General features: G+C 35.8%; 1 protein-coding gene across 2 annotated transcripts in view; it reads left to right on the top strand.

The window, feature by feature from the left end:
* Positions 1–15712, top strand: part of LOC128247021 (uncharacterized) — an 811207-nt gene extending 795495 nt beyond the window's left edge. For both annotated transcript variants that reach the window (XM_052965583.2, XM_052965578.2), the window contains one exon: positions 14042–15712. In XM_052965583.2, coding sequence (XP_052821543.1) covers positions 14042–14059 — 18 coding nt within the window. In that variant the 3' untranslated portion in view covers positions 14060–15712. The remainder of the gene's footprint in view (positions 1–14041) is intronic.
* The last annotated feature ends 3042 nt before the right edge of the window (positions 15713–18754 follow it).

The raw sequence follows: 18754 nt of genomic DNA, 5'->3' as shown, positions 1-18754 counted from the left end.
CATATACAGTTTAGTTTTCTCAAATACATCAAAATAGTAGAGTTCACAAATGTTTGCAAATTTCCACGCTCAGCCAGTTTACTTAGTTTTGTAGATCTACGAAGTGATGCACGTTCGGGATTCTCCACAGTAAGTTAATACCAGACGGGTATAGGTGTGTCAACAGGTTTCAGGTGGTGTCGATCTTCTTCACAGTTTCCTTGATGCAATCTTGTGTAATGAACATTACATCAAGCCCTGTATGTAAGAATAAAAGCTGTACTTTATTAAGATCCAAGTCGAGATTACTCGTTATTTGGAAATATTTCATTCCTTGTATCCATAACTTAAACTTCTCTCCACATTAAGAAGACTTTGTAGGGATGTCAAATTTGTGTAATTTCATTATCCTGTTCAATTTCATTTGTGTGATTTTATCATTTTTAAATTGAGTAAACTGTTTTGCAAAGTATCTTCCAGAAATAACTCTTAATTACTCTTTTACTCTTTACTCTTTTACTTGTTTCAGTCATTTGACTGCGGCCATGCTGGAGCACCGCCTTTAGTCGAGCAGATCGTCCCCAGGACTTATTCTTTGGAAGCCTAGTACTTATTCTATCTCTCTCGTTTTGCCGAACCGCTAAGTTACGGGGACGTAAACACACCAGCATCGGTTGTCAAGCGATGTTGGGGGAGACAAACACACAAACATACACACACACACACACATATATAAATATATATATATATATATATATACATATACGACGGGCTTCTTTCAGTTTCCGTCTACCAAATCCACTCACAAGGCTTTGGTCGGCCCGAGGCTATAGTAGAGGACACTTGCCCAAGTTGCCACGCAGTGGGACTGAACCCGGAACCATGTGGTTGGTAAGAAAGCTACTTACCACACAGCCACTCCTACGCCTATACTTAATTAACTCATATATTTTTATTTTCTTCTCTCATAAATATTTCTTTCAAACGAATAGTTTTTTTCCGACGCTGAAATATTGTTCCAAGAAACTATACCGTAACCTGTCATAGTCAACTCTAATCGCATGTCTGTTCTTTATTAGCTACAAAGCCTTGTGTGTTTCCTATTTAAATGGGATTTGTAATATATTCACTATTTTAAGACGGCGAGCTGGCAGAAACGTTAGCACGCCGAGCGAAATGCTTAGCGGTATTTCGTCCGTCTTTACGTTCTGACTTCAAATTCCGCCGAGGTCAACTTTGCCTTTCATCCTTTCGAGGTCGATAAATTAAGTACCAGTTACGCACAGAGGTCGATGTAATCGACTTAATCCCTTTGTCTGTCCTTGTTTGTCCCCTCTATGTTTAGCCCCTTGTGAGCAATAAAGAAATAAGAAACGTTAGCACGCCGAGCGAAATGCTTAGCGGTATTTCGTCTGTCTTTACGTTCTGTGTTCAAATTCCGCCGAAGTCGACTTTGCCGTTCATCCTTTCGGGGTCGATAAATTATGTACCAGTTGCGTACTGGGGTCGGTCTAATTGACTTAAGTCCCACCCACCCACCAAAAAAATTTCAGGCCTTGTTCCTAGAGTAGAAAAGAATGTATTCACTGTTTTGTGGTATCGTTTATTGTATGTGTGGCTGTCTCTGCTACATTACTTTCTTTTGTGGATTATTATGTATTGTAATATGTAGTGGTTTCTGTTTTGGTGCTTTTATTGATTTGTGACAGACCATAAACAGTCGGTATTTTTGTGTTATGTTCAGTAGGAATTCTTTCTTTAATCTGCTTTGTTTCAATTTGGCGGGGATCTTGCTATCTTTATTATAAATCTCCGTACATTCCCAAATGTATTTTTCAGAGATATTTCCCTTACTTCCTCGCTTTTCTCTCAACTCGTGTATCTTTTATAGCACTTGTATGAATTGGATATAATGTTAATGTGTAATATGTGCATAACACTACAACATAATGTTCATTGGTCGACTATATTCTTTTAATTTTGCTTGTATTTTTAAGCACTCACAGTAAAAGACAAACGGTTTTCTTTAGAGTCAATCTTGTGAGAGAGTACTGCTTCTAAACCAATATGTTATCTTCGTATTATATTAGTAATAAGCTAACACTAAGAAATCTATCATACAACATAAGCCCGATCAAAAGCATTTTGTTAATGATTAATTTGATTTTTTCTATAAATGACATCTTTGATTTCTTTTTAAATAGTGTACACTTATCTAAAATTCGTTTGTTTTGTTAGTATTTAAAAGTTGGTTTCTTTTTGTATTGATTATCCCAATTTTCAGTTATTTATTTAAAGGAAACATTATTTAAAGAAGCGTTACTTAAAGAACACATTTTATTCGTAGAAATCATTGAAATGCAAAGCTAAATTAGTATCAGCTGTATTTACTGGTATCGTTTCAAATCATTTTGTTAGTATTGGAAAGTTCATTCCTCTTTGTTTTCTTCATGTTACATGTTGATCTCATTAATAGACATGTATACTATTTCAACGATATAATTTGTGCTTTAATAGCATCTCCTTCATTTTTTCTTGATTTATTTACTCACGTATTTTTGTAAATTTTGATTTTGCTTTTCGTTGTGATGTTATTTATTTCAGATTTTCTAGAGAGATCTGTTTCCAAGTCTCTCTTGATTCAATCTGTGTTGGAATTATCTTATTCAGCACTACCAATATTAACCGATATTCATCATCATCATCATCATCATCATCATCATCATCATCATCATCATCATCATCATCATCATCATCATCATCATCATCATCATCATCATCATCATCATCATCTTTTCTCTTTGTCACAAGTCTTGTTGGAGCTCCTGAAGTCTTTATATTTTCTGAGTTTGTCAAATTCTTTTGCTGAAATATTATGGTTACAAGGAGTATTCGTGTCGATCAATAGACAGGCTTTATTGTTTTGGTATTTCACAACAGAATCCGGTTTATTAGCTTTGATGGTTTTTGTCTGTATGTACTGGAAAGTTTAAAAGAATTGTTACATTTTCCCCCTCAGTTACAGCCTCAGGGTGGTGTTTATGCCACTTGTCAATAGTTTTGATTTTGTAATGCCTACATATTAACTAGTGTTGATATTAGCCAACTCTCTCATGTCTTGACTATTGGTGCTAAAACTTAGCAACCAGAGATGGTACACTGTTTCGATCTCGTCGTTACAGAATCGGCACGTTGGATCAACTCAATTTTCCATCACATTGGCTTGGTATTTCCCGGTCAATAAGCTTTGATTTTGAGCAGCTAAAGTGAAGCCTTCGCTCTCTGCCATTATCCCTGGGCTCCGAAATCAATTGTTCATGCACTTTTTCCTTGCCCTTAATTTCAGCTTCTTTACAACAACAGTTGCCGTACTTCCCTCAAGTTGTTAAGCCTGAATATCATGCATGAACTCAGTAGCAAATTTTTTGCTCTCCTCCGTCACCAAATGAAGGTTCTTACGCCTCTCGGGATTTTCAACGAGTTTTAGCATGCAGTCGTTAGATTTTTCAAGCTATTTGGCCAGTCTAATTGTGGTGGTTTTGAAAGAGAGTTCAAATTGGATCATGCCGCTACTTCCTTGTGCTCTGAAAAGGTAAAAACGATTCACGTCTGTTTTTGGGTGGTGCATCTTATAACAAGTTAGAAGCTTATGTATTTTTCCGTCAATTTTCTTTATTCCACTGATATCCCAGTTTAACATATTAAAGCTTTTAGTAACAACTGGAACTTTTAAGGAATTTATGGCTTAACACGTTGTTATGTGCATTTAACTCAGATTTCAAGACTGCCAGAACTCTCATATAACATTCTTTCTTGATCTCTTTCATGTTTGCATACTGAATGCCAGAGCCTTTATTTATTCTGGGGTATTTGTAAATTTGTTTCACCTCAAGTTCTTTTATAACTGTGTCAACGACACGAGTAGATGTAAAGTCTTCGATTTCCCTTCTTGGAAAGTGGCCTTCGCACACTTAACAAGACCAAACTCCATTCCGATATCATCACTGAATGCTTTCACAGTATGTAATAGGCCTTGAAGCTTATCATTGACTTTGCCATCGAGTTTTAAGTTATCCATATAAAATAGATGGCTTTTTTTCTTGTCAATTTTATACCCATACTCTGTTCTAAGTTCACTTGGGAGCAGTCTTAATGTTATGCAAAAAATTAGAGGTGGAAGTGAGTCACCCTGAAAAATGCCACAGTTGATGTTAATGTTGTTTGAAGTTAGTACTCCATTAGAGTGATATTATTATTGTTGATTCGTACACCACAATGACATATTATGCTTCAGGGAGTTTGAAATTACAGGAGAAATTTTGAAGGTGCCCAGTAATTTCAACTTCCATGAATGCGGTTGCTGTCAAAGGCCTTTTTGTAATCAATCCATGCGGGACTGAGATTTCTGCGAGTTATTAGTTGATTTTTACATCCTATGAGCACCGTTGGCACCCTTTTTTTTCAATAGGGAAAATATCGTTCTGTCCCGCAATTGCATATGTTTCTTCACGAGGAAAGATGTTAAGATTTTATACGTGGTAGAATACACAGCTTATGGGCTGATAATGTTTTGAAAATTTGATTTCATTATTCTTTGGGAGTAGGTAAGTAATATCACTTAATAATATTTCGTCTGCCGTTACGTTCTGAGTTCAAATTCCGCCGAGGTTGACTTTGCCTTTGATCCTTTCGGGTAGATAAACTAAGTACCAGTTATGCACTGGGGTCGATGTAATCGACTTAATCCCTTTGTCTGTCTTTGTGTGTCCCCTGTATGTTTAGCCTCTTGTGGGCAAAAAATAAAAATAAAAAGTAATATCACATGCTAACCAATCAGGTGTTTTCTTAGGATCTGTCAAAACTTTGTTGAACAGTTGGACTAACTTTTCGTGTTTACACGGGAACGTGCGAGCCAGAAATGTGGCAACCAATCGTTACTGAGGGATTTCCACTTATGAGCCTTTGTGAGGGTCATCTTAGGTCTGCTATTGTGATGTCTTTCCACGCTTGTTCTGATAAATGTTGGTACGATCCTTCAGTGCGACTAATCCAACCTACATTTTCATTATATGTCTTCGCATCACACCAAATTCTTTTCCAAATGTTTTCAACTTCTTCCATGGGAAGGGAGGCTTTTCGGCGGTTGTCTTCTTCTTCCCTGTTTCTCTGTGAAATATTTTGGCATTGGATGTGAACAGCTTATTTCACTTGCAAAACTTGTTTCTTTTCTCATATCTTCGCATGCATTGAGCTTTTGCTTGGACTTTTTGTTTTAGTGTTTCTTTTGTTGATATTAGTTCTTCCCTTGGTGAGAGTCCATATTTTCTCTTCGTCTTTCTTCCTTCTCTGGATCTTACATCGTTTCTACAGATTAGTTCATTTAATATCGATATTTCACCTCTCATTAATTCACTCTCTTTTTCAATTTTACTCTAGTTTGGATTTCTTCCCAGGTTTGGTTTTCTTTGTTTTTCAGAGGGATACAACTGGATTTAATTGCTTTAGCAGATGCATAAATAATATTGTTGTTGTTGTTTTACTTCTCAGAGCGCTCGGTCTTGTTTACTCTGCTTGATTCTCTTGGTTATTTCTATTATTGCTGTTGCTATTGTTATTTACTTTTAATCTGCATGTTTGTTACAATCATTTTCCGAAACACACCCAGCGTCCTAGGGCGAGTGAAGGATAAGAGATGTTACAGTATGACTGAAAGCTTGGGGAGCGCAAATGGCAGGGGCAGTAGCGAAATATCTTTATGTAATACAACACAGACATTTAAATGGATATGGTTTTTCTAAGGATGCGGGCAGTACTTGTCAGCACAATCTTTTGGATTTCTCTGAGGCATGGTTCTCCTGGGATATTATCTAAAGTTTCTGACGTCCTTTTTTATCATACCTAGGCCACCTACAATAACAGGAACAATTCTCGCTTTAAGATGCCACATCTTTTGCATTTCAATATCCAGGCCCTTATATTTACTTAATTTATCACATTCCTTCACAGATAAATTTTTATCAGTAGGAACATTTACGTCTATTATTCTACATGAATTTTCTTCCTTGTCTTTAATAATTATGTCTGGTCAATTAGCCTGGATCGTTCTGTCAGTGTTGAGTGGGAAAATCACAGAGGATAATGACAATTTTACCTTCAACGACTGGCTCAGGATGATGTTCATACCAGTAAGCAGCAATACCAATTTTGTAGTAGTTATCATCATCATCATCATTATTATTATTATTATTATTATTATTATTATTATTATTATTATTATTATTATTATTATTATTATTATTATTATTAAGGTAGGGAGCTGGCAGAATCCTTAGCATACCGGGTAAACTGCTTACCGACATTTCGTCAGTCTTTACGTTCTGAGTTCAAATTCCGGTGAAGTCTACTTTGCCTTTAATCTTTTCGAGATCGATAAAATAAGTACCAGTTGAACACTAAGGTCGATGTAATCGACTGGCCCCTCCCCCGAAATTGCTGGCCTTGTACTTAATTTTGAAACTATTATCATTATTACTATTATGCTAGTTGCATATTATTTTAGTTAGCAGGTATTTTATCATGATGTTGAGTGAAAAAAAATTTCTTCAGATCTCAAGATCCTTCCTTAGAATTCTTGCAGGATGCACAATGGTACTTTTCTACAGATCGACAATGTGAGCTTCAATTCCAATTTCTTACAGTCTTTTATGAAGCAACTTGGGTGTTGTGCCAAATTTACCAATTACTACTGGAATAATTGCTGTCTTGGTTTTCCACAGTCTCTTCAGTTCTCTGACTAGATCCTGATAATACACTTTTTTCTATTTTTTTTCAATTTCTTTGATATTTACTCTGCTACCATCGGGAATTACGAAGCCTATGACCTTACACTATGTGTCCATTCTATCCTCTATAATCATATCTGATCTACTTGCTTCTATAGCATAGTTAGACTTTATGAAGAAATCCCACAAGATCTTATAATTCTCATTTTCTAACACAGCCTCATGATTATTATTATTATTGTTGTTGTTGTTGTTGTTGTTGTTGTTGTTGTTGTTGTTGTTATCATTATTATTATTATTTCTTTTTATCACAGGTATTGTTGGAGCTCCTGCAGTCTTACATGCGTAACAGGCTTGCTACCTGCAGCCTACGGTACCATGCTATCCATTCTTTGCAGCTATCTGATACTTTCCTGATTATATCAGTTTTCTTTTTCATCTTCTTCTTCTTCTTCTTCTTCTTCTTCTTCTTATTATTATTATTATTATTATTATTATTATTATTATTATTATTATTATTATTATTATTTTCTGTTTATCACAGGTTTTTTTTTTTTTTTTGGTGCTCCTGGAATCTTGCATGCGTAGCGAGTTTACTACCTGCAGCCCAAAGGGGGCATACTATCCGTTCTTTTCAGCTATCTAATACTTTCCTGGCTATTCTGGCCGTACCAAGGAGGCAAGCCTTTTGTAATAGTTCCACTGGACACTCTATTCCAATTTCCTTTGTATTCCTCTTTGATGCCTTCTGATACTGTTCCCAAGGACCCCAAAACAATTGGCACTATCTTCACCTTCTTCATTTTCCATAGCAGGGCTATTTTGTACTTAAGAAAGTTGTATCTATTTATCTTTACGCCTTCCTTCTTGACTATTCGTGGGTCAATCATTATAATAATAATAATAATAATAATAATAATAATAATAATAATAATAATGAATATTCCAGGGAGACACGCTCTCTCCACTCCTGTTCTGCCTGGCACTCACACCTTTAACTGAATTGCTAAATAGAACTGGATGCGGTTACAAATGCTACGGGAAAACAGTCAGCCACCTTCTATATATGGATGACCTAAAATTATATGCTAAGAATGACAAAGAGCTAGAAACACTACTACAGACAGTACACGGCTTTACCAAAGAAATAGATATGAAATTCGGATTAGAAAAATGTGCTAAAGCAACCATGAAAAGAGGAAAATTAGTTAAAAGTAACAATATAACACTAGATAAAGCCAGTGAAATAAGAGAACTAGACGAAAGCCAACCATACAAGTATTTAGGAGTCAATGAACTAGATAGGATACAACATACACAAATGAAAGAAAAAATAAAGAAAGAGTACTATAGACGAGTTAGATCAATACTAAAAAAGAGCTCAATGCTAAAAACAAGATAATGGGTATCAACACTTTAACTGTCCCAGTTATAAGCTACAGCTACAATATCCTTAACTGGACACTAAACGAACTATTTAAAATACACAGAAAAACAAGAAAAATAATGACTGGATATAGGATGCACCACCCAAAATCTGACATCTTATACAGCTAGAAAACTATTATAAAATAACCACCATAGGACTTCAAAAATACCTACTCCAGAAGCAAGGAAAACTAATCTAAAAACAGAAACAATTCCTATCATGGTAGGTGCCTTAGGTATAATAAAAAAATATTCAGACAAATACATAACAAAAACACCAGGACTTACAAATATATATAACATACAGAAAATTGCACTACTTGGCACTGCACACATCCTACTCAAAACACTTTCAATACAGTAACCATAAGAACACCACAGCAAACCACAGCACATACCCAAGGCGCACAGAGCTGCGCTCGGTAGTGAAGTGAAAGCACGTTATAAAAATAAAATAATAATAATAATAATAATAATAATAATAATAATAATAATAATAATAATAATAACAACAATTATTATTATTATTATTGTTCAGTAGTTTTATTTTTATAACGTGCTTTCACTTCACTACCGAGCGCAGCTCTGTGCGCCTTGGGTATGTGCTGTGGTTTGCTGTGGTGCTCTTATGTTTACTGTATTGAAAGTGTTTTGCGTAGAATGTGTGCAGTACCCAGTAGTGCAATTTTCTGTATGTTATATATATTTGTCCATATTTTATATGTATGTGTTGTTGCGTTTTCGTTTCTTGGGTAGAGCACTGCTGTGAAATAGGCGTGTAGGATCGAAATGTGTTCCTCACGTGTCCATTTATGCCGTTTTGGTTTTGTTTGCGGGACATGAAGAACAACGTCCGGCCATTTATTTGACGGTCATCGTTTTCGTAGGGTACCGGTTCGTTTATTTCTGTTGTCAGATTGTTTTGCACGTTCATATCTTCGTACTTTTTTCGTAACAAGCTTACAGTACGTACTTCTCGGTTGTTATTTTTGGGTGGAATAATACCGGTGTTATTTAATCTGTTTGTAATTTTTTTGTACATGGTGTTTTTGGGTTCGAAGATGGTCTGATTTTGATGTAACACGTGTGTTTACGATCGCTGTGCGGGTAGTGGAGGTATCAAGTTAAAATACATCATTATATTTGGAAAAATAGGAATAAATTTCAATGAGTATTACTTACTCGGATATAGTCCAACCCTTTGTCAGCTATTTTTTGTACATGGTGTTTGGGTTTGGAGGTGGTCTGTATTTTGATGTAACACGTGTGTTTACGATCGCTGTTCGGGTAGTGGAGGTATCAAGTTAAAATACATCATTATATTTGGAAAAATAGAAATAAATTTCAATGAGTATTACTTACTCGGATATAGTCCAACCCTTTGTCAGCTATTTTTTGTACATGGTGTTTGGGTTTGGAGATGGTCTGAATTTTGATGTAACACGTGTGTTTACGATCGCTGTTCGGGTAGTGGAGGTATCAAGTTAAAATACATCATTATATTTGGAAAAATAGAAATAAATTTCAATGAGTATTACTTACTCGGGTATAGTCCAACCCTTTGTCAGCTATTTTTTGGCTCCATGCGATATCTTTATTTCCGATGTTTTTGGATAAGTTTCGGAGCAGTGATTTATCGTACTCACATGTTAAACTTCCCCGGTGTCTCTATTATTATTATTATTATTATTATTATTATTATTATTATTATTATTATTATTATTATTATCATTATTATTATTATTATTATTATTATTATTATCCTCTTCTTTCAATTTTATTTCCATTTTTTGCCGAGAGTCTTCCCGATGCCTAGGGCAAAGAAACTCACTGTATATATTGGTAGGCCATTAAAATAAAGACACCAGATTGTTCATTTACAAAGTCATGTGATAGAAAACAATGGGGGAAGAAGAGCAGAGAGAAAGAGGAAAGAAGAAAATAAAGAAAAAAATGGATACAAGAAAACAAAAGAAGTGAAGGGGGAACAGGAAAGAAAATTCAAAGCGACAATGCTCTTATTATTATTATTATTATTTGTTTGACTTTTGCTTTGTATTTGTATTTGTTGGCTCCAAGTCTCACCCAGAAACCTCAAGAGACAACAAGTTAGCAGTTCATGATGGTGTTATGCCTAGGGTGTTATATATTTGGTTTTGGACGTAGTATTGTTCTAGAGAATGTTTTAAGAAAACATATGAAAATTATGAGTTCCTTTTAAAATTTGAGATTACATAGACAACATTTTACGTAGTATATGGGCAGTTCCCATGAGTACTATCTTTTGAATTTCTGACATTTTGGGGTTTCCTGGTATATGAGCTAAGTAGCAATCAGCCCCTTTTGCTATTATTATTATTATTACTATTACTATTATTATTATTATTATTATTATTATTATTATTATTATTATTATTATTATTATTATTATTATTATTATTCAGTGAGAGACCAGTGCATGCCATCAAAGTGATTCTGGGGTTAAACATACGAAGCCCATTATACCCATCATGACTACCCGTCTGATAAGGGTACACCAGGCACATGCATCACAACCATATGTGCACGACATAGTGATCTCATATCAAGATCAACAGCGCATGACCCTGCAGGTGGGGCCCAGTTAGAATTTTCTTCAGGTCGAGTAGACCCTCCCGCTCAAATGGTCCTTGAATAAAGGTTGTTTAAGGATGTTTAATAAAACATGGCCGCAGTCAAATGACTGAAACAAGTAAAAGAGTAAAAGAGATCTTATACTGTTTGCTTATTTTGTCTTCTGTAATTATGCCTGGCCGTCTTGCCTCAATAGTGTAGGCAGTCTATATGACGAAGTCCCTGCGGGCAGAATCGTTAGGGCATCGGAGAAAATGTGATATTGCATTTTTTTCCGGCTCTGTACATTCTAAGTTCGGATGTCACCGAGGTCAACTTTGCCTTTCATCCTTTTGCGGGTTAATAACAAAAAGTACCAGGCAAGGCTGAGGTCGATATAATCGACTAACTCCCCATTTCTTAAAACACTGACCTTCTGCCCAAATTTAGATCATTATTGTTGTTGTTGTTGCTGCTGCTCCTACTGCTGCTGATGCTGCTGAAGTTGCTTTTGCTGTTATTGCTGAACGATGAATCATGCTTTTGAAATGCATCATAGAACGCGCATATTTTTTTTGTTAGACTCGCTGTACAAGTGTACAACAGCCCCCTGAAGGCACACTTTTTAAAATTTCATTTAACAAATAATTATTTTGATAAAGCGTCATATATTTATTCTATTTGATTTCTTTTTCATTTATTTATTATCTTGAAAACCAGAAAGACAGGCAAGGAAAAGGGAAAGTGACGGTTGAAGGTATGAAGCCCTTTCAATGAAACAAAAAGAAGAAAAAAAGGTTGTGGTTTTTCCACCGAAATTCATTCCAGTAATCAGTGGCGCCGCTAATGACGTTTAAGATCGCCAGCTCCACCATCAAGTACATTAACACTTGTGTCATCAATTTGAATATGATGGCGGTGGCGATGGCCGCGAAAAACACAGTAGTAGAAATTTAGCATCTTCAACAGCTGGCATCTTTATCTCATGGTTATTGTAGCCGTTTGGCACCAACAGTATTGGCAACAACAAACCAACAACCGTAGCAAGAACACATCCACCATACCCTGCACAAACACAATTAATTTCACTGGTCATAACACAATAACTACAATACCCACTAATCCTCATGGAGAATTTGATTGTTTAGGAAAATAACAAGGTTCCACAAAGAACGTTCTATCCAATCGAAGGCGAAGCGCCACATACATGGTGGTGAATATTGTGGTGTCATGTCTAATATTCCTTCCAAAAGAAATGATTCTGAAAGCAGAGAGAGGAAAGAACACTTACAAGTACATTTCAAGGAGTTGATGAGCATACAACTGGGAACCCTGGGAAGTCAAGTTCATGCTAGCCAGCGGCAGTGTCATCTGTACTGGACCAACAGTCCAGTTAAATTACTTAGGGTCTGCTTCAGACCAGACTTCTAGGTAGATAACAAATGTCTTTGAAGCTGTGGCTGATAAATCAAAAAAATTAGCAAATGCGTGCAACATTTCAGTCATATATTATCAGCTGATTGTGATGCCTTGCTCCAAATTATATCGGACCAAGTTGGAACGTCTGCTCTTTCTATTCTTATACGGCTTCTCTTGGCTGGATGTCAATTTGCTGCCAACACCTGCACGGACGGCTTGCTTTTCTGAGACCAATGATACACTGGAATGCGTTCATATTGTAACTTTTTCATAGACTCTTAGACGATGAGGAGGTATTTCCACCATTTATAAAGCACATTGCTCCAAAACTCGTCTCTTTTTTTTTAGCCCTGGATCGAGCGAAGACCAGGTTGGTGGGTCTAGCATAGGTGAATTTGAGGAGGAAAGGTGTACTCCTTCCGAGTACCCTCGAAGCGTCGTGTGGTTCAGATTGGTGGGGTACCTGAGCCAACCCTGGGTGGTCATCTCCCTATTGGGGAAATCTCATTGTTATATATTTCTTGTTTATTGTTTATTGGTACTGTTTCCCTAATTGTTTACTCGTTGCTTTGTCTCCGTCTGCTGCATTGTCCCCTATATGTTGGCCCTAGTGGCCAGTAAATGAAATTATTATTATTATTATTATTATTATTATTATTATTATTATTATTATTATTATTATTATTAATGCGACGAGCTGGCGGAACCGTTAGCACGCCTGGCAAAATGCTTCGCGGCATTTCGTCCGTCCTCACTTTCTAAGTTCAAATTCCACCGAGATCGACTTTACTTTTCGGGGTCGATAAAATAAGCACCAGTTGAACTCTGGGGGTCGATGTAATCGACTCATCCCCTCCCTCAAACTTGCTGCCCTTGCGGCAAATTTGAAGCCATTATTATTATCGTTCTTGTTGTTGTATCTGCTATAGCTGATGGCTGGAAGTGCTACTAATGTACCAGCTATTCACTTCCCATGAACTAAGGTGGTAAGTTTTTATCTGCATCTCGAAAACCTCGTGGAGATTCTTCGCGCGGCTAAGTAATGCCATTTTCTGGATGTGCTCTATTTTCCTACCACTTTTTAATTTTATTGTTCACTGCTCCTTGGGAGCCAATTGGTATTGACACAGTATACACCTTTTTCCACTGACCAGGGCCTTTTGATTTATCTCATCAGAGGTTCATTTCTTGCCAATTTTTCTTCTTTTTCCACGTTTCTTCTGTCTCCAAGACACGCGATGTCTGAGATCAGACATGATTTAACCCCCTCCTCATTATCTCCCAGCACAATATCAGATTTCCAATGTCCGAATCCATGATCACATTGGACCATGGAAATTTTGATCTGTCATTTTCTACCACACCCGTTGGCTCATGTTTATACCATTTTCTTGCCTTTTCCAATTCTAAGAGCGTTGCTGTTGCTGCTGCTGCTGCTGCTGCTGCTGTTGTTGTTGTTGTTATTATTATTATTGCGATAGTTTTATTCTTATGACATACTTTCAGCTATGAAGGCTTTATTTATTTGTGCTTTTTTTATTGTATTGAAACTACTCGTAATAAGATACGTACACACACTCGTTGTTCTGTTCTCTGCATGTCGTTCGTATATATATATATATATATATATATATATATATATATATATATATATATATATGCGTATGTGTGTGCATGTGTGTGTGTGTACGTGTGTGTGTGTACAGCTTTTGGTTATATATTAGTCTTTTCCTCTTTTTAATCATTCCCAAGACACCTATTATTACCAGAATTGGTTCTTGCTATTTTCATTTGACATTTTATTATTTTATATATGATTGTTTAATTTCTTTTCCTTCCAGATGCCGTCCAGATTTTGATATCAAGTTGGACATCTCAGTCTAATATAAGATATATCACCGTATCACATGACAGCTATCATCTATCGATCAGCCAACAACAACTGGACATTTCGGTCTAGTATGAAATAATACAATATGAAAGGACTACCATTATCTATCAGTCTACCATTAGTCATGTAAATTCTAAATATCACAACATACAAAAACAGCTATCAACTCTCCATCAGTCTATAACAGACGGACAACAATCAATGAGGGAACCTCTACTTGATCATATGACTTACTAGAAATAGTAGATAAATCTCCCTAAAATCACACTACACGGCCTTCAAAAAAATCAGTGATATATCAGATTGTGTAGTCTCAGATAACTCTAACCGGACAGAATGGTCATGAATAGATTTGATTTTGATCATAGGTCGATTTCCTCGGTCAGGATTGACCTGGGCTAAACAAGAATATCAAGAACTCAACGTGTCAGATCAACCATTTATCACAATATGACAGTACTGTTATTGTTAATCAGCCGGACACATTGAAACGCATGACTATTTCAGGATCAATCAATAACTATGACCATATTCTATCGATCTACAGATCAATCTATATCTGTAGAGTACGTACATGTAATGGTATATAACGACTCAGCAAATTTAGAAACTCATTTCGTGAATGAAGGAAAAATTTCCGGCAAACGGTTGTATTGTGTACGGATTCCTTTTCAGTGGAAAATTATTTCGAAAGTTTTAAAGACAATTTTAAAATATAAGTAATTTTCAAGATCTAAAACCCAATAAATGCTTACCATTTTAAGAAACAATGGAAAAATGACTTTAATTACGTTAATAAACCTCAAAACATCTGTCTGCCAGAATCAATTATTTAATGAAAAACATTAGTATACGTTATTCAGTATTTCATTCGAATGATCTTACTTCTAAATAATATCATATTATTACAACGAAGCGATAAAACTAAATAGGTTTAAAGACAGAACCAGTTATATGAAAAATTTTATTTCTCAGACACATAAAATGGAAAACGTGAAATTATTTACTTCAATTCACCATTCAGTCTCCACGTAAGTACATGTATCGCTAAACAGTTCATTTGCTTATTAAATAAATACTCTCCGAATGATGATAATTTTAGAAATTTTAACGAAAATATCGTTTAATGTAGTTTCAGTTTTAATGTAGTTTCGTCAAAAGATTTAGCATACGTCAATAGCAAAAATATTAACCATCTAGTGTAACAATCTTGACTCATATAACTATCTTTACCCCGAAGATTGCCAATTAAATAATTCATATCTTTCAAATTCAATAACTTATTGTGAAAAAGTATTTACAGATAATAATTCAGTTTTTGAAGATTGAATAGAAATGAATTTAAAAGATGATTTAATCAGAATCAAAATTCTTTTAAAAATCTGTTAATATCTGGGGACTCACGTGTTATCAAAATATCGTCGAAAAGTGACAATGTTTAAAATTATGAAATTATTCGGATTGGATTACAACATTCAAAGCCTTACAAATAGGGTAACGATTGTTGTAACTTTTGCTTCTCAACAAAAGTGAATATATTATTTTGTAAAGGTTCCATCTTAAGAAATAAAAAGTAGTCGCAAAACGTATTAAACACGCGCAAAAAAATTTCGAAAACTTTCCTCTTGTTCACGTTAATATTTTTAATATCATCAAAACGCCAAGCGGTCGAACTGAAGTGATAAGAACTGAATTTAGGCGTGTGAGTGTAAATTCATTTGTATGTCTACTGTAAAACGAAATGTCAGTCTGTTTCTACATCCATTGTAAATCTATTTCAACACTAGCGCCCCTGAGGGTAATATTCTCTGGGAATGCACAAAAGCCCTTTTCAGAATTATTTACTTTGAATTGTTATTATATCATATCTGATTAGCCAGTTATTACGTAACATGCTTCACGATTTTAGTATACATACATTATTAGTATTTCCTCCTAAGTTCTATATACTCTGGGAACCCATTAAAGTCCTTTTCGAAGCTACTTTATTTGAATTATAACTATCGGGTAACTAATTTCATGTTATTACACAACTGACTTCACAATTTGGATATTCATAACATAATGGGAATTCCTAAAAACAAGGTGCTGTGTAAGACAGTCCGGTATTCTCCGTAAATGCATAAAAACCGTTTCAAGGGCTACATACCTTGTTTTGTTGTTATTGGATTAGCGAAACAATTATGAGAACGAAACCAAGGGATAAGCCCCGCTTTTCCGGGAATTACCGGGTACGTCAGCTAGTACATGCATACATACATACATAAACCATAAAAGTCAGAAAGTATGAGGGATGAATATATATTTATCTAACCATGTGAAATTCATAGGATTATGACCATTAACGCAACCTTATTGATGTAATATTAATTTCAGCTCGGAAGAAATTGCGCTTACGTGTTTGCATGAATGTGCATGCTCGGCATTATACGATACCATTTTATTTTCACAAATCTAGGCGTAGGAGTGGTTGTGTGGTAAGTAGCTTGCTTACCAACCACATGGTTCTGGGTTCAGTCCCACTGCGTGGCACCTTGGGCAGGTGTCTTCTATTATAGCCTCGGGCCGACCAAAGCCTTGTGAGTGGATTTGGTAGACGGAAACTGAAAGAAGCCCGTCGTATATATGTATATATATATATATATATATATATATATATATATATATATATATATATATATATATATATATGTTTGTGTGTGTGTGTGTGTGTGTGTGTGTCTGTGTTTGTCCCCCAACTTCGCTTGACAACCGACGCTGGTGTGTTTACGTCCCCGTAACTTAGTGGTTCGGCAAAAATAGACCGATAGAATAAGTACTAGGCTTACAAAGAATAAGTCCTGGGGGCGATTTGCTCGACTAAAGGCGGTGCCCCAGCATGGCCGCAGTCAAATGACTGAAACAAGTAAAAGAGTAAAATAGTAAATAAAGAAGGTTGGCTCATCAGATCAACAGAGCATTATGGCTACAACAACGACTCTGACAAAGAACGCAGTTACCCCATAAGTAGATCTCCATAACATTCCTTATTTTAGGTAAGGTAGTAACTGAAATATGCTTACAAATTATTCCTATTTCCGTTTAGGCGGTGCTAATTAATCTAAATTTAGGGTTATTACTAAAATTAACTTTGTGGTCATTCAATGTAATAAAAGATTTACGTAAGGAAGATATTCCACTCCACCACTCATGTTTAGATCAGTGGTGATATCCTTGGATTTGCTTTCTTGTATGCGTCAGTGAAACTGTTTGAAAGGAATCTATTATTTAAGTCATTGTCGCCAGTATAGAGGTTCCTTATCTTGTTTGACAGGATGAAGATTTTCCTGAAATTCCAAACAAATTGTGAGATATTACTAAGTGCCCACTGGACGTTGTTATCAACTTTCCAGAATTTAATTCTTCTTATGAAATGGAAGTGGTCATTTTCAAAAGGTTCTAGATTCCTAATGGCTCGAGGGTTTTTCTTAGTTTGAATTCATACTTAGTATCTGCGTTATTCTGCTGCAGCTCCGCATCGAAGAATTATACACGCATTATTCTTCTGTAAATAAAATCCTTCTGAGTGAAAAAAAAAATCTTAGGTTTTTCAAACATTGCTTGATGGTATGAGGATGTATTCTTAGCTGAAAAGTTCAGGAGATACAGTTCGATTTTCAGTTTTTTTATTCAACCACTTGTGAATAGAGCTCAAACTTAGAGAATGAGCGATATATATATATATATACACACACACACACACGTTCGAACACGTAAGTGCTAAGTAAGGTAAGGAAAATAGCACTCGAATACCAAATGTAGGGTTATATGTAGTGTTATATTGATGATAAAAAAAAAACCTCCACAAACCGTTATTCCGAGTTTCACGTGACTGATCTTCAGACAGAAATGTTCTTTTACGATAATACAAAAGGTTTTTATTACAGCGAGAATCAGCTGAGAAATGAGCAAACAAGGATTTAAAGTTGATTAGCCAAGTTATTATTTGATGGATGTCTAATAAACTAACTGGGTATGAAACTCTGAGAAATAATCTATATTCTACAAAGTGCTATATCATCTCCATCATCATTTTACACCCACTTTCTGTATTATCACTGGCTGGGTGTAACTTCATGGTCCGAGCCATTTCCAATTCGGAGTTACTGCTCTCATAACACTTTACAAAGTGTACTGAGTATATTTTATGGTAGCACAAGCACTGGAGATTTTGTTATGCCCTGAACAAGACTTAAGGGTACTCGCAAAATTATGTTAACTCTGGTCCTTCGCCAACTACTTTATAGAGAGTGGAGGAGAACCCCTTCGGTCATGAATGACGATGGGATTGCACCTAGAAAGTTACTCTCCGAGGCACAAGTCAGGGCAGGATTGTTTGTGGAAGGCCAGCAGTCGCCCATGCATACCAGCTTCCCCTCTCCACACCACTGATGTTATCCAAGGGAAAGACCGATACAGCTTGGCACCACTGGTGTCGCAACACAGCTGAGTTAACTGGAGCAACGTGAAATAAAGTGTCTTGCTCAAGAACACAACACACAGCCCGGTCCGGGAATCGAACTCATAACCTCACGATTGTAAGCTTGACACTCTAACCACTGAGCCATGCGCCTTTACTACAGAAAGTACTTGATGCATTATATCGTTGCAAAAACACGAGTGA

Source organism: Octopus bimaculoides, chromosome 1, assembly GCF_046866305.1.
Source record: "Octopus bimaculoides isolate indiv1 chromosome 1, ASM4686630v1, whole genome shotgun sequence".
NCBI classification, from domain to species: Eukaryota; Metazoa; Mollusca; class Cephalopoda; order Octopoda; family Octopodidae; genus Octopus; species Octopus bimaculoides.
Note: the sequence above shows the minus strand (reverse complement) of the source record. Positions and strands in the feature narration are given on the sequence as shown.